The following is a 16,320-nucleotide window of genomic DNA, read 5'->3' on the forward strand; positions in this document are numbered from 1 at the left end:
AAAACATCCTATCCAATATCATATAAAAATTTTGCAATAAAACCTAAAATATAGGGAGATATCAAAGTTTTTCTTATTAAACCTTAACTGAGACGGTTTAGACTAGAAACAATTTTATTATAAAGTTGTTTTACATTTTGTATATTTAACAATACGTGACATAGATCATCCTGATTAAAATTTTTAGCTCACCTGAGCCGAAGGCTCAAGTGAGCTATTGCGATCGCTCTTCCTCCGGCGTCCGTTGTGCGTCATGCGTCGTACGTAAACTTTTCACATTTTCATCTTCTTCTTGAGAACCCCTTGACCGATTTTCACCAAACTTGGCAGGTAGCATTCCTAGGGGGGTAGGATCTGAATTTGGACAAGAGGGCACCATACCCCACCTGGGGGGCCCAGAGGGGCCCAAACTCCCCAAAATTAAGGAATCTTAAAAAAATCTTCTTTTCTAGAACCAGAAGTGATAGAGCTAAGTTAATGCTATGAGTTAGTACATTGATGACTGTAGTTTCAAGTTTGTTCATGGTGGAATCAGGGGTGCCCCCCTTGGGACCCAGGGGAGGGGGCTGGGGAAGGGCCCTAATGGGGCCCAAATTGTACATTTTCATCTTTTTCTTGAAAATGCCAAAATGAATTTTCACCAAACTTGGCAGGTAGCATCCCTAGAGGGAAAAAATCTCATTCCCATCAAATGGGCTCCATGTCCCGTCTGGGGGCCCCAGGGGCCTAAATTGGGACCTAAATTGTAAATTTTCATCTTTTTCTTGAAAATCCAGTGATGGATTTTCACCAAACTTGGCATGTAGCATCCCTAGGGGGATAGGATCTCAATTCCATCAAATGGGCACCATGCCCCACCTGGGGGCCCCAGGGGTCCCCCCCCCCCTCCCCCAGTGAGGAATCTTTAAAGATTTTCTCTAGAACCAGAAGTAATTGAGCTATTAGTTAATACAATGAGTCAGTATATTGATGACTGTTGTTTCAAGCTTGTTCATGGCAGAATCAGGGGTGCCCCCTCCCCCTACCCCCCTTGGGACCCAATCGAGTGGAGTGGGATGGGTCCAAATGGTGATGTAAATTGTGCATGTTCATAATCATTGAAAACCCTTGATGAATATTCACCAAACTTAACAGGTAGCATGCCAGCTGTCAAAGCTACCCCCACCACAAGTTTCCAATGTTCTCAGGTAAGAGCAAGGAGGTTCGAGAGATGGAGTTACAACTGACTCTAATTATTAGCTCACCTGAGCCAAAGGCTCAAGTGAGCTATTGCGATCGCTCTTCGTGCGGCGTCCTTCGTGCATCGTGCAGCGTCCGTCGTGCGTAAACTTTTTACATTTTCATCTTCTTCTTGAGAACCCCACGACCGATTTTTATCAAACTTGGCAGGTAGCTACCCTAGGGGGATAGGATCTCAATTTCTTCAAATGGGCACCATGCGCCACCTGGGGGCCCCCAGAGGGGCCCAAACCCCCCCCCCCCAAATTAAGGAATCTTTAAAAATCTTCTTCTCTAGAACCAGAAGTGATAGAGCTAAGTAAATACTTTGAGTTGGTACATTGATGATTGTAGTTTCAAGTTTGTTCATGGCAGAATCAGGGTGCCCCCCTTGGGACCCAGGGGAGGAGGGTGGGGAGGGATCCTAATGGGGCCCAAATTGTACATTTTCATCTTTTTCTTGAAAATGCCAAAATGAATATTCACCAAACTTGGCAGGTAGCATCCCTAGAGGGAAAAAATCTCATTCCCATCAAATGGGCTCCATGTCCCGTCTGGGGGCCCCAGGGGCCTAAATTGGGACCTAAATTGTAAATTTTCATCTTTTTCTTGAAAATCCAGTGATGGATTTTCACCAAACTTGGCATGTAGCATCCCTAGGGGGATAGGATATCAATTCCATCAAATGGGCACCATGCCCCACCTGGGGGCCCCAGGGGTCCCCCCCCCTCCCCCAGTGAGGAATCTTTAAAGATTTTCTCTAGAACCAGAAGTAATTGAGAGCTTAGTTAATACAATGAGTCAGTATATTGATGACTGTTGTTTCAAGCTTGTTCATGGCAGAATCAGGGGTGCCCCCTCCCCCTACCCCCCTTGGGACCCAATCGAGTGGAGTGGGATGGGTCCAAATGGTGATGTAAATTGTGCATGTTCATAATCATTGAAAACCCTTGATGAATATTCACCAAACTTAACAGGTAGCATGCCAGCTGTCAAAGCTACCCCCACCACAAGTTTCCAATGTTCTCAGGTAAGAGCAAGGAGGTTCGAGAGATGGAGTTACAACTGACTCTAATTATTAGCTCACCTGAGCCAAAGGCTCAAGTGAGCTATTGCGATCGCTCTTCGTGCGGCGTCCTTCGTGCATCGTGCAGCGTCCGTCGTGCGTAAACTTTTTACATTTTCATCTTCTTCTTGAGAACCCCACCACCGATTTTTATCAAACTTGGCAGGTAGCTACCCTAGGGGGATAGGATCTCAATTTCTTCAAATGGGCACCATGCGCCACCTGGGGGCCCCCCAGAGGGGCCCAAACCCCCCCAAATTAAGGAATCTTTAAAAATCTTCTTCTCTAGAACCAGGAGTGATAGAGCTAAGTTAATACTTTGAGTTGGTACATTGATGATTGTAGTTTCAAGTTTGTTCATGGCAGAATCAGGGTGCCCCCCTTGGGACCCAGGGGAGGAGGGTGGGGAGGGATCCTAATGGGGCCCAAATTGTACATTTTCATCTTTTTCTTGAAAATGCCAAAATGAATATTCACCAAACTTGGCAGGTAGCATCCCTAGGGGGATAGAATCTCATTCCCATCTTATGGGCACCATGCTCCACTTAGAGGGCCCCAGGGAGGCCTAGATCGGGGCCAAATTGTAAATTTTCATCTTTTTCTTGAGAACCCCATGATGAATTTTCACCAGACTTGGCAGGTAGCATTCCTAGGGGGATAGAATCTCAATTCCATGAAATGGGCACCATGCCCCGTCTGGGCGTTCCCTAGGGGGGCCCAACTCATCCCCCATTCCCCATGGGGGTAGCTCTCAAAGCCACCCCCATGACAAGTTTTCAATGTTCTCAGGTAAGAGTCTGCTAGAATGGATGGAAGGTGAACTTGCAATACTCAGGTGAGCGCGAGACTCCCAGGTCTCTTGTTCAATCAGCTGTCAGTTTTCTATGGATGGACAAAAGAATTCTACAGGTGCATTTGTGTCTTTGATGTTCGATGTTTGAAGCCGCCATCTTTCTGAGCAATCTGAAGATTCATTTTTAATGCTAACATAATATCGGGTAAACATTGTATGCTGCTCGTTTATATATCAAATGCAATGAAATTTCACCTAATGATAAAGCATATAAAGCAAAAGTCATTTCTGTTCGAAAATATGTTCAAAAGTATAAATCTGAGCTGTATTTTGTGAAAGTATTTGAAATTTTACCCTCATGGAAAGCCGGTTTTATCACTTTTCTCTTTAATTCCGCCAAATGAAACTAATATGGTATCATCTTCAAGTATAGTTCTTTATAAATTGATATATCAGATTAGCGTACAGACACGTACAGTCGAGCAATTTTGATATCTGTTTCAGCAATATTTGAGCAATTTCTATTTGCACACTCCCGTGCCTTTACCATTGTCTACAGCCCATCGTTTGTAAGTAGGGATAGCGAAAAGAAATTACCATCACAAAGACATATCTTCCTGGGAAAGTGGCTGGTGATTATGCAATGAGACACAAGTCAATTGTCTTCGCGTCTGAGCGGCAGATCCAGTTTGACACATACTTCAAATATTTTTGAGTGGCAGCTTCAAGCATGGGATCAAAGCGATTAAGACTGTTGTGACTCCATTTCTCGAACCTCCTTGATATTCTAATGGTAAGAGTCTGCAAGAATGCATGGAAGGTGAACTTGCGATACTCGGGTGAGCACGAGACCCCCCCTCCCACCCCTGGTCTCTTGTCACAACATGTGGTTGTTTCTATGCCTAACTCACATTTTAGAACTATTTTGAAACACTAAATCTGGGTTTTTATTCATCTGCAAATGGTAAACTAGAAAAGCACTCTTGTACCCCGTTTATACTGCTAGCGGGTTTCAGAGCCTCCTCGAGGAGGTTCGAAAGCCCACTCTGAAAAAGCAGCCTCTCGTCTGTTTATACTGCTCGCCAAAAGCAGACCCTAGCAGGCCCTAGCAGGCCACACCTTCTCCTCCACTGTGATTTATGGCGCTGGATTTTGAGTGAAAGTGTGCTAGTTGAAAGGCTTTCTGCAGCGGGGATTGGTCGAGATGTCTGGGTTGTTTATGTAAGCAGGCGATGACCTTCGGCAATTACCTCCAGGTCGGCCAAAAAGCAGCTTCTCGAACCCCCTATGCGTTTATACTGCAGTTGAACCTCCTAGAGGCGGCTATAGCCGCCTCTGAAACCTCCCCCTGTAGGTGGTTTCAGAACCCGACCTGATGGGATCTCCTTTTCTGAATTCTGTCTGTTTATACTGAGCTGAAAGACGGCTCGAGGCTGCTATAGCAGGCTTCAGAACCCCTTTTTCCTTAGTATAAACGGGGTATGAGAGCGCAGACCTCCGCCAAGCAGCTACTTTCCACCGGTGATCTTGCTCTTCCCAATGAGATTTTTCTCCTCTCCACCACTGGCAAAAGCTCTTTTGGCTCTTCCATAGAGATCAGTGATTTCCACATCCATGGGTATACATGCTGAAAAATCGCTGATTTCCCAATATAATAGAAGCCTTTGTTACGTCATAAACCCTCAGCTGCGCGGCGCGCCTCGCCCTAGCAGAAACTAGAGCACGCACTTTAGTGCGCGTATGAAAACATCAAAAATGTGCAGCTTGAACTCCCAAGTTCATTGACCCTACCTGTCAAAATATCAAAAATCCTTCATAAATTCCCCCCAAATTCTCGGATCACTGCCAAAATTTAATCGTTTGTTACTTGTGTCATTCTCAACCTTTCCTGCAAGTTTCATCCAAATCCGTGCAAAACTTTTTGAGTTATTTTGCACAAAACAAACAAACAAACAAACACACAAACCAACAGTACCGAAAACATAACCTCCTCCCTTCGCGGAGGTGATAATGGCTTTAAGTATCAAATTGAAACAATTGTTCAGACTTCTTTTTTTTTCAATTTGGTCATCTACAATTATGTAGGCCTGTAGGTTACAAGGTATAGGTGCAAGGTGTAGGTACATAGTGTGGATGGAGTGACTTCTTTGCATCTGGTATAGTACATAGTACTTCTTTGCATCTAATATAGTACATTTCACACTGTTTTATTCACTGAATTGCAGAGGAACTATAAATGAATAATTCTTGACGAGTCACATTACTTTACATCTGATGACGGGAAAAGTATTTGGCAGCTAGGAATACCAATGCACATGGAATGCAGTAACTCGATCTGCTGTCGATGTAGCAATATCCGTGTTGGCCTTACGTTATTTCAGAGACCTTTTTCACCCAACTTTCCATCACACGCAAATGTGGTGTCACCATTGTGTACACAAGACATTCAAAAAGTTCCACAGAATTTCAGCTCATTGAGCAGAACACAGAAGTTTTCAACACATGCTGGTAATGTTGGCTCTTATGGGATGCATCAAATGCATATATATCTATGTAGGGGATGAAATTCTGCCCCCTCTGTGAATGAATGAAGCAAAGGGTCACCTTTTCGAGGTCGTCGATCTGAGCGTGCGCCTTGGCCTCATCCTTGGTGAGGAGGATGCAGTTCCAGGGTGACCACTCCTCGTCCTTGTCCCACCGCACCAGCACCAGGTCGTAGAGGTCCTCCCAGCAACTCAGGGCGCTCTGGGAGCTCCAGATGTCCACCACCAGATACCTCAGGTCAGCCTCCTGCCAAAGGACAGTGACAACAACAACAACAACAAATCATCAAAAGGGGAACAGTACATGCAAGGCATGTTTCATGTTTGTTTGGGTGGCTTAAAGGAGACCTCCGGATGATTTTCAGATTTTTACATTTGAACAACTATAAATCAGTTATACTGAGGACAGAGTTTCAGAATTTGTGATAATGGGGATGAAGAATAAGAATATTTTCTACATTTAGAACAAATTGCAATGAACAAGGATGATGACATGGCAGAGTCACCATAAGAATGCATGGGTTGGGGCTCAAGGAAGCAGAACAAAAGAAGAAGGCATGCACAGATTATACACAGGTGAACTCGCAAGCAAGCGGTATTGTAATGGAATTTCAATGCTACATTTCTGAAATATGTGAATCTTGTATGTCATCATCCTTGTTCAGTATAATTTGTTTAAGGTTTTTCAAAGTATTGTTTCTCTGCACAAGAATCACAGTAAATTCCACAAATCTATACATGGAGTTGTTGATTAATGTACTACATGATGTGAAGTTATGAAAATTGTCTGGAATGTCCCTTTAATTGTTTCAATTTTAAAAAAAAAACTGACTCAGTCCAGATATTCATCATATCATGTGTTATGAGAAGTTTCATTGTTACCTGGGGTCCGTTTCATGAAAGTCTTATGAGAGACCTTTTGCTCATAAGACACATTTATGAGAGACTTCATGAAATGGATTTGAAAGTCTCATATATCTGTGTTCAGGACACCTGCAAGTAGCGTTAAGTGCGCCAGGTGTGAGACCTTGTTGCTACAAACGCGTGACCCCCTCTAAAAATATCTGATGGGGTACGCTTTCTCCAGAGAGCACTCTACTACTCCAAATCTGGCATGGTATCATATGGTATATGTTAGATTGGTTCACTTCTGAGTGCTCGAAGGCGGCCGAAGAGGGAGGGAAGCTGTGTAGGTAAGAGGTGTCCAGTCACTCACCTGGAGCAAGAAGGCAATCCTTGACCCATCCCCCATGGCCTCCTCCGACTTGCGCAGTCCCTTGAGCATGTAGCGGAAGTGGCTGTAGTCCTGGCGGGTGCGGGCGTCGTTGTCCAGCTTGGTGCAGCGCCGGCACCGCCCGACGTTGGACGAGTTGGAGGACAGCTGGAACTCGGTGGACGGGAGGTAGCTGCTGCAGCTGGGGCAGAAGTAGATGTTCTTGCGTAGCGTGGACGGGTCTTGAGGAACCTAGTGAGATGAGGAACAGAGTTTGAAATGTGTAAACTCTTGTATCATAGCAAGTACATTGTAAATCCTACGATTCCAAGGGAAGCAGGATTGATAAGCAGACTAGATATTGAAATGTAGGAATCACGTTTAGACCTCAGCATTTGTGGAAATTGTAAATGTAGTATTCTTTCCCCAATATAGAGAATTTAAAAATTGCCAGATTTTTTTCTTCAAATTCTGAAAAGCATTTGGTGCCCACTTTTATTTTGATAAGGAACTCTACATGATTGCAACTTGATGGGTTGTAGTCATTCAAATTTACACTGTAAGAAAACAAACACAAACTGTTCTAATCACTTCAGTCGCTACAACTGACGGTAGCTATGATAAATGAAAGATATAGTGACAGGACTTTAATGAGAACGTAAGAACATTAAGCTGAACATGCATACCGTCAGATGCAATGGCATGGTGCTTAGGACAACAGTAAGGCGAAAAGACAACAGACACAGACAGAGAGAGAGAGATCAAAGATAGATTGTAACTTTGGCCAGTGAGACGCACCTTCAGGAGTCGTGCTGCCTCGGCGTTGAAGGTCGGAGTCTTGACATACTGCAGGAAGAGGGTGGATATTCTCTTCCTCAGTCCCTCCAGGTTGGACTCCCGCACCCCACGCATCAGTAGATCGGCCTCCCGATCAATCAGCTGGATGATTTCTTGCGTTAGCTTGCAGTCATGTTCCTAGGATGATTGAAGCATCACATAGTGTCAAAAATTTTAGGAATGCAAGGTGCGAGCTATAATTTCAGTGTGAATATTTAGAGGAATTATTCCACGCTTGTCATTTAAGTTGTTGGCACATACTGAAAAATACAACTGCTAGATTTCGCTTGTTAGAGGAACAATGTCTACAGTATCAAACAAGTTTGTTTTGGTTTGTTTCTCATTAAAAATCTGGGCCCTGTTTCATAAAACTTGTTATCAATCACAAGTTATGATAGTTGTTATAAGCTACTGAAATCTTTGCATCTGATTGGCCGAGAGCAAATTTGTCGTAGAAATGTGGCAGTTGTTACTGATAACAAGTTTCATGAAACGGGACCCTGGTCGTAGATTGGTTTACTATGAATTTGTCACACGTTTCACACTGGTGCACAAACAAATAATAAATTACAAACATTAATAAGATAAAAACATTAACGGCTGCACAGTGTAATATCTCCCTACCTTGACTGTATGCTTCAGCGTGAGCAGAACATCTAGGCGTTCGTCCTGCGTCAAGTACTTCATGTTGAGGCTGTTATAGATGTCCTTCAGCTCCCTGGCCCTGATGGTGTAGGCCGTGTCCATCTCTGTGTACTTCCCATCAAAGGCCTTCCATCTCCTTGGAGCAGCAGCCTGTGGTGCATTGTTTGATACGCGGAAATGCACGATGCATAAAAAACCTCTACCCTCTTTTTCATTTTGATAAAAAAATACACTCTATGTGCCCATTTCATTATCAAACGCACCACTATCATGACAACTAAATCTTCACAGAAACTTGCTCTCTGTTGAACATATGTATATGTGTGTGTTTACGGATGAAGAGTTTGAGTGAAAGTTAGAAGTCCATGTAAACTGAAGCAGGTCAAACGATCAGTAAGAGCATAAAATCAAATTTACAAAACAGTGTCATTAGTATATCAGACGTGTTACATCCATCTTCGTTATAACGAGAATACACTGTATTCAGAAACAAGAATTTGATATTGATAGCGAGTCGGTGCAGTTGGTCACGGAAGGTCTAGATATGTCTGGAATATATCAAAGAACATTGGGCTGACCACCCACTCACCTTGTCGAGGAAGCTCTGGATGGAGCGCTGTTTGTTCTCGCTGTCTGCCTGCAGCTTGTGTCGGCCGATGGCAGCAATAAGCTGGGTCTCCTGGTCCAGTAGGTGGCAGAGGGCAGCCTTGCGCTGGGCCCCCGTCATGCCTTCATCAATGGTAGTCAACTCCTCTTGTCTCCATTCTAGTTGTGAAAGCAAGGGAGAGTATGTACACAAGGGAAAATTGATTACAATACTAACTCGTCTGTTGAGAATGATAAGGGCGTTAAGTTGTCACAAAACCCATAGTGTTCAAGACAACTTAACGCCCTTCTCATTCTCAACAGACGAACTGATGAATTTGATTCACATGGAGAAAATATCACTGTGATCACATGAAAGACCTGGGCCCCACTTCATAAAAGCAACTCTTGTTAGAATGGCAACTTCCCTTAGCAACAGCCAATCAAGAAGCGGGATTCTTGTCGTTACCATGACAACTGCCATTCCAGCAAAGAGTTGCTATCATATCAACTGTTTTTTAATGAAGTAAGGCGCTGGTAGCATGGGGATACAATAGAGCAGAAATGCTGGCCTGGCTTGGATATATTCCAGAATCCTTTATTGTGTACAGCTTCTTCACTGATCTCTATGGAAGTACACACATAGTTGCAGAAGCTTGACTGGAATCGACTGTTACCAATGAGCATTCGCGTAATGCACATATTAGCTGATGGCCGCGATTTGTGGTCTTTTAACTGACCCTGGTGTGCAGTGAATAAAGATCAATTCAATAGACCCACCCGTGAATCCCCACATTACCACAACACGTAACTTCCTGCAACTGCCATATTTACAGGGCTTTTTAACTTGGCTGGGGCAACAAGACCTCGTATCTACAAAATGTCAAATGGTCAGGAGAGCAAAAAAACATGGCGGCCAAAGCACTATCTAAAATGGGACGGTCTGTCCCTTTACATGCTGTGGTCGCTTCATTTTTGGGGTAAGACAGCTAGGATTTAAACAGGACATCACTTAATTGATTATATGGCTATTAATCAAAAGTCATTTTAACCAAAATTTGAGATACAAGGTCTTGTCACCCAAGCGACGATAAATTCATTTTCTTTTTTCCCACATGCTTTCATGTTTTGGTACGTGCAGCTTTTCTCTTGTTGTTGGTTGAAATGTAAAACATTCAAAATGAAATTGACAAACACTGACTTCTCTTCCCTTCAAATGACATTTTGTTGAATATATCTGTGTTTATTAAAGTTAAGGCTACAATTTCTATTTGTCAAACAGCTACGACTACCAAGGACTCACTCTCCAGTGCATGGTAGAGGAGGTCAAAGTCCTCCTTGGTGCGCGGGTTCATGCGACGCTCAAACTCCCGCCGGATGCGCTCCTCCTTTTCCTTGATCTTGCGTATCTCTTCCTTACGCTCCCACTCCCGACGCCTGATCAGATCCTCCTTCAGCTGCACCACGATGTTCTTGGCCTGCCAGCGCCGAAAGTAGGACTGCAAGATGATGACCTGAGTTGGCGACCCCAAGAAAAGATCAGAGAGGAGAGAGAAAAAAATGAATGTGATCAAAATAGGTGATGCTTCTGCACTTACTATCACATTAAAACATTGACAATTTCAATGTCCTTGTACACACAAGTTCCTTTGATCACTATGCAGAATGGCTTCATGAAAACCAAGATATGGTTGGGGCAATAAGTAATTGAAGAAAATTCTTAAGTGCCACACTTGTTTGGCACAAATATAATATATGAATAGACTACGCAAGGCAGTCCTCTGTTTGAAAGAAATTATTCAGAGAAATTAGTTCAAGCTATCCAATACGACATCCCATGAATCCTGAGCCCAAGATTCGGATGGAAAACCAGCATGCACAGGATGACTACTGATTATTTTTATACAGAGTGACAATCTACAATAAAAGAAAAGACCGATAAACACCTTGAGTCACCAGTCATACTGCAAACCATGAAAGTGGAATCAGAATTTTTAAAAATGTAACTACATGATCTGCATTAAATCCTGACTGGACCCCCCCCCCCCCCCACAATAAAAATGACCTTATGTAACAATTTTGAGATCTCTGAGAACAAAATTTTACCTTCTCGAGTCTCTTGGCATGATACTCATCAGCAGTTTCGTATCTGCCCGGCACCACCAGCTTGTCGGTCATGTTCGACACGTAGCATCCGATGGTGGTCATCTGAGTGGACGTGTCCAGTGTCGTCTGCTGCAGCCTGTTCTTGGCGGACACCGTCTGCGTGTCTCGGCAGAACCTTGTGATGCCGTCGTCGGCGCGCACTCTCCCCATGGTCTGGGCCGAGGCGTTGTGGAACTCCACCCCACTCATGCGGTGCCTGAAACCACCAAGGAATGGCTTGCGTCGCGTGGTCCGCTCAATCTCGACTACAACGTCCTCGAATGTACCATCCTCTGTAATAACAAGGAAAGGAATTTATGTCGCAATGGAAAGAACATCAGAGGGGTGACTAATATTGCAAGCTAACAGACCAATATGTTATGTCAAAAGTAGCGGATATGTATGTGAAACAAGCTTCTTTTACTTTTTAATGAAACCTTATAACTAATAAGAGTTAGGAGACTTGACCAGATTTAAACAAAAAACAAAATAAACAAAAAGTCAGATAAGCTCTAATACACTTTAAATGAATATTACCTTTGTGGCATGTATTTGGTTCAAGATTGCAAGAAACTGTAAAAATACATGATTCTGACTAATGCTACTTTTTTCTGTGAGTGCCAGCATACCTTTATATTTTAAACAAAAATCAAAGTGATAGTTTTTGAAAGTGATCCTGCAGGCAACATTATATTTTGTATTTTCACATCGACTAGATCTGTAAATGCAAAAAAAGTGCCCAGTGTTCAACAGTCTACGTACCCCTTTCTATTCTAGTGGTGATAATATCGGGCATATTGTACTCTGGCTTGGGCTTTGGGGCTCTGAGAGGCACATTGACAGGATCTGAAGATGAAATCTCAAGCTGTACGGCCCCATTTGGACCCACTCCAATGGCAGCAAGAGTCGCCTCTGAATCAACATTGGAACCTAGGCAAAAACAAAAACAAAATAATTACAAATTTTTTTTCAAATACATTAAACAATAATGGGCAAAAGGAAATAAAAGGGCTTGGACAATAGTTAATTAACAATAATAAAATTAAAGAAAAAAAAAGGCGATGACATCAAAATATTCAAACCTTTGGTGCCAGCGTTATGTGACATCCACATGTCTACACTGAGAAGCAAAGGAAAAGCTGACAGTATTGGACTGTAGTGGGTTAACAGCCTTATCATACTAAAGCTTGATTGTTTACTTCTTGTTCTCAAATGGAAGTGTTTTTTTTCTTTCTTTCTTTTTTGTATCTCTCTGGAGGCACTTCAGTAAACATATAGCAAGCCACGATTAAAGTCATCTGCATAAATACCAGATGCCAATATTGTATGCATTCAAGCATCTGGCAGCCAACAAGGTAAAACTTTTAAGGCTACACACAGCATCCAAGCATCTCACAGAATGACAAGCACACAGAATCTTTCATGGCACAAACCTAGGGAAAAGAGAGTGTACAGAAGTTATAGCTTGCAAGATATTTTGCCGACGGGGTTCCTTACCATCAAACATGAAGACCAGTTTGTCTGCTGGCATGCGCAGCTCACTGGCGAGATGCTCCCTCAGCTCCTGCATGGTCTGGCCCAGAGCACAGGCCATGGTCGTTACCTGACCGCTCGGCATCAGTACAAATTTGACTGAAAAAAAAATTGAATCATGGAAGAGGGTAATTTGCAAGGTGGGTAAAAATTCATTGATGAGTATATTACTCAGATGATAAAGATGAGCTGTAGCTTTTCAACCACACATGTAGAAATTGAAGAAAAAAAGGGTTTCACTGTTGCTCTTTTATGCTGATAAGGATGTTGAGAAAGTTCTACATTGGTTGAGAAAACAGAAATTAATACCTTCTCGATTACTCACCTGTTGCAGTGGCATTGACAGTCACATCTGGGTCAGGCTGTGGTGAGGCTGCGTGTGGGTCCACCTCATGTGTCTCACCCGTCTCCTCAGTTGCCATAGCAACGTCCCCTGTGTCTGGGGCTGCTCCATCTGCATCCTGCTGCTGTTCCCCTTCAGCCTGCACCTCCTCGGCTCCTGCTGCTTCTCCCTCGGGTTGCTTGTCGCCTTCCCCTTCTCCTGCCTGCTGCTCTGTGGCAGCACTCTCTGGCTCCGTGGCACCTGCCTCAGGGGCTGCACCATCCGCTGCCGGCTGGTCTTCAGCCTGTGGCGGCTGCTGCTCCTCTCCTCCGGCATCTTGATTTTCTGCAGGAGCACCTTCCCCGGCAGGTTCCTCATCAACCTTGCCATTAGCTTCTTCATCCTGGCCAGCATCCTTGTTCTCCTCCTGAGCAGCATCCTTGGCATCTCCTTCCCCTGCCTGCTCTGCACCCGCACCCTCCTTTGCCTCCTCATTTCCCGCCGCAGTCGCTTCCTGTGCATCTTTGGCAGCATCTGCCTCCTGAGGTTGTTCTTGGACTTCACTGGCTGGCTGTTCCGCTGTACTGTCGGGAGCTGTCTCCTTACTTTCTGCTGCTGCTTCTCCTGCCTCCTGATTGTCTTGAGTTGTCACTGCCTGCTCTCCCTCCTGGGTAGGTGGTTGCTCTTGTCCCTCGGTTTGCTGAGCATGATCCACTTCTTGCTTCTGAGCTTCTTGTTCGTCAGCCATCTTGAAATATTGCTTAAAGCTACATGAGTCAAAAGATGGACATAAAAAAATGTAATAAACAACAAAACAACTCCAGCCATGTCAAAATGTATCTGATTAGAATCCTATGCCACCATGAATATAATGTAACTCTCTGTTATCACCAAAAAGATATCTTGTATTATATTTCACATACTAAGAATCTTGCTATAGTATTGGTCAAGAGCGTGATTACTTGATTAAGTATAGTTTTGCCCATATCACATCACCTGAGAAGAAAAGTTCGTTACACACTATGTTGATAGTCCCTTTTGTTCCGCTGATCTCTTCAGTCCAAACAGTCCTAACGTGAGATGAGTATGCGCAAAATAAAAGTGTGTTGCACTGTGGACTGTCACTTAACTAAGTCAAATGATAGTCCACAGTGCAACGCACTTTTATTTCGGTGCCACGGGGCGCAGAGCAAATTCGTTGTTTTGTCATCTACGCCCATACGTCTAAAGTAAACTACATCCGCTCATAGCCTAAGCCCTAAGGATACTCAAAGACAACTAAAACGGTTTCAGATGTGGAATAAAATGGGAATATCGAGGACCCTAGATGTGGAATATAAAGCAAATAATCAACTTTTAGTTTCAGGCAATGAGACAAACTATCACTTCTTCAGCGATCTGAATGGGTACGCTATCTTTCCTCAGCTCAGCTGCGCTTCGGAAAGATAGCTACATCCAGATCGCCTCGGGAGTGATACTGTATTATACGCCAAATATTTTGCGAGGTTTTTATTTTCGCGAATTTTGCGAGTCAGCAGCTATTCACGAAACTAAAAACACGCAAAAATATTGACTCTAATGCTGATATGATTGTGACGTACACTGTGTATGCGTATACATTTGACAGTTCAGTACAGGACTCCACGATCGCAAATTCAACCACTTGCGAAATTGTCAGGAAGTCCCGATTCGCAAAAATTTAGACTCGCAAAATATATGGCGTTAAGGGGGTCTACGGTAGTTTGTCCTATCACTTTCACCAACATTGATTATTTGCTTACTATCATCATTAACCGTACCAGCGACCCCAACCCGTACCGAGTCGGGGTCGCATTGCAGCCCTATGGCTATTGATGTACCACCTGATATGGCTTAGTATTTTGGTGACGAGAGACCAAAATACAGGGTTTTACACTGAAATTCACAGCCATACTGTTAGATAAGATACTTACAATCAGAGGCGCAGAAATCAATTTACAATATGATCTGTTTTAAGAGCCCAGTGAAAGATTTTATCCGAGGTTTTATTCCTTCCGCACTTCATATCGTAGTACAACTTACACAGTGCATGCGCAAACAGCCTTGCTGTCGATTGGGTATGGATAAAACGTAGCACATATCATAATACACAATGTACAATTGTATGCATGTGGAAAAAAAAAACCAGGACTGCTAGGTGAGAACTGAAATGAATATTCATTTGCGCATGCGTAGATCACTTTTTTTCCGTGATAATTTTATGTTCAAAATGGCGAACTGCAGATCCCGGAGATGGTCTCAAAGATGATGACGATTAATCTTGTTTTCGGAGGTAATGGTGGTGAGGGATCCATAGTCCCCTATAATATTCAACAATATGGTATTACAACATGTGGCTTTTCGTTGCGAATCCACAAGTGTCGTTTTGAACGATGAGTTGTTTACAGAATTGCAAGCATCGCAGTGCACTTCACTTGATTACTTCACTAAAACAAGTCGTCGGGGCGCTGTTACTGAATACTGGTTACAGCGCCCCGCACCGGGGTTAAATCATCCGGCCATAGTCATAGAGATACTGTCATATTCGCAGGCCATGAATTTACCAATTGCATATAAATTTACCTTAGCTAACATCAACCTTCTCAGCATATTCAAAATGACAGAACAGAGGATCAAGAATACTGAATAGACAGAGTTTATCACAGACACAGATGCAGTGCAGTTGAGTTGAGTTAGGAAACTAACAGAACACAGTTTAACTAGTCGTTACTTAGGACTTACATTTGTAAATAACGGGAAGTTTTCTGATAGCAGTAGATTGTCTACTTCTTCTACACCAACATCCTTGTGCGTCGCTTCGGAATTCAGCAGTCAGTCCTGAGATTCCTAGACTTTTTGCGAGTTCATGTCCACATCCATCCACGCAGTTTCGATACACACCGGGCGCAGAGAGAGAGAGCTATGGATCAACGATGGGGGATACACACGGGATGTGTTGAACGAGTAACTTATCTGCGCTAGTACACAACACGCACAAAACACGAGAAAGAATCGCACACCACTCGTAATTGTTCGTTCGAGTCCGAGCGAAAAAAAGTTGTTAGTAGACGTCATGTTGCTGCGCAACAAGGATAGGAGAACAAATTATCTATAAATAAATAATTTTATTTAATTGATTATATTATAAAATGTAAATAAATAGAATGAATTTAATTGATTAATAAAAATTATATTATTATTAAGGCAAAATATTGCCTAAATATTTTTATAAATTTTTCTATATAGTAAGTTTAATCAATCGAAGTTTTCTAACTCTTCGGTGTATACTCGGGTCTTTCCGGAAATTCACCCTAACAACCGACGCGAATCTAATGGAATCTTTCGTAAAAATTGTATGTGAGACGTAGTTGCCCGGCGAATATCTTACTCTCTGAAAATGAT

The 16,320-nt window shown here is 43.1% G+C and overlaps 2 protein-coding genes across 2 annotated transcripts in view; one reads left to right on the top strand and one right to left on the bottom strand.

Moving 5' to 3' along the window:
• The window catches only part of LOC139717356 (uncharacterized), a 23,525-nt gene extending 19,339 nt beyond the window's left edge, over positions 1-4,186 (top strand). Inside the window, exon 3 of the mRNA XM_071628861.1 lies at positions 4,094-4,186. Within this exon, the coding sequence (XP_071484962.1) occupies positions 4,094-4,186 (93 nt within the window). The remainder of the gene's footprint in view (positions 1-4,093) is intronic.
• On the bottom strand, positions 4,183-13,648 carry LOC139717357 (IQ motif and ubiquitin-like domain-containing protein). The gene is made up of 11 exons (XM_071628862.1): positions 12,904-13,648; positions 12,543-12,677; positions 11,808-11,975; positions 11,007-11,338; positions 10,204-10,414; positions 8,905-9,080; positions 8,295-8,465; positions 7,632-7,808; positions 6,837-7,085; positions 5,682-5,867; positions 4,183-4,260 (listed from the first exon to the last, which is right to left on the bottom strand). Exons 1-11 carry the CDS (start codon positions 13,646-13,648, stop codon positions 4,183-4,185), a joined length of 2,628 nt encoding a protein of 875 aa, XP_071484963.1.
• Positions 13,649-16,320: the final 2,672 nt, after the last annotated feature.

Source organism: Diadema antillarum, unplaced genomic scaffold (assembly GCF_040938485.1).
Source record: "Diadema antillarum isolate AM-2024a unplaced genomic scaffold, OU_Dant_1.0 scf00000074, whole genome shotgun sequence".
NCBI lineage: Eukaryota > Metazoa > Echinodermata > Echinoidea > Diadematoida > Diadematidae > Diadema > Diadema antillarum.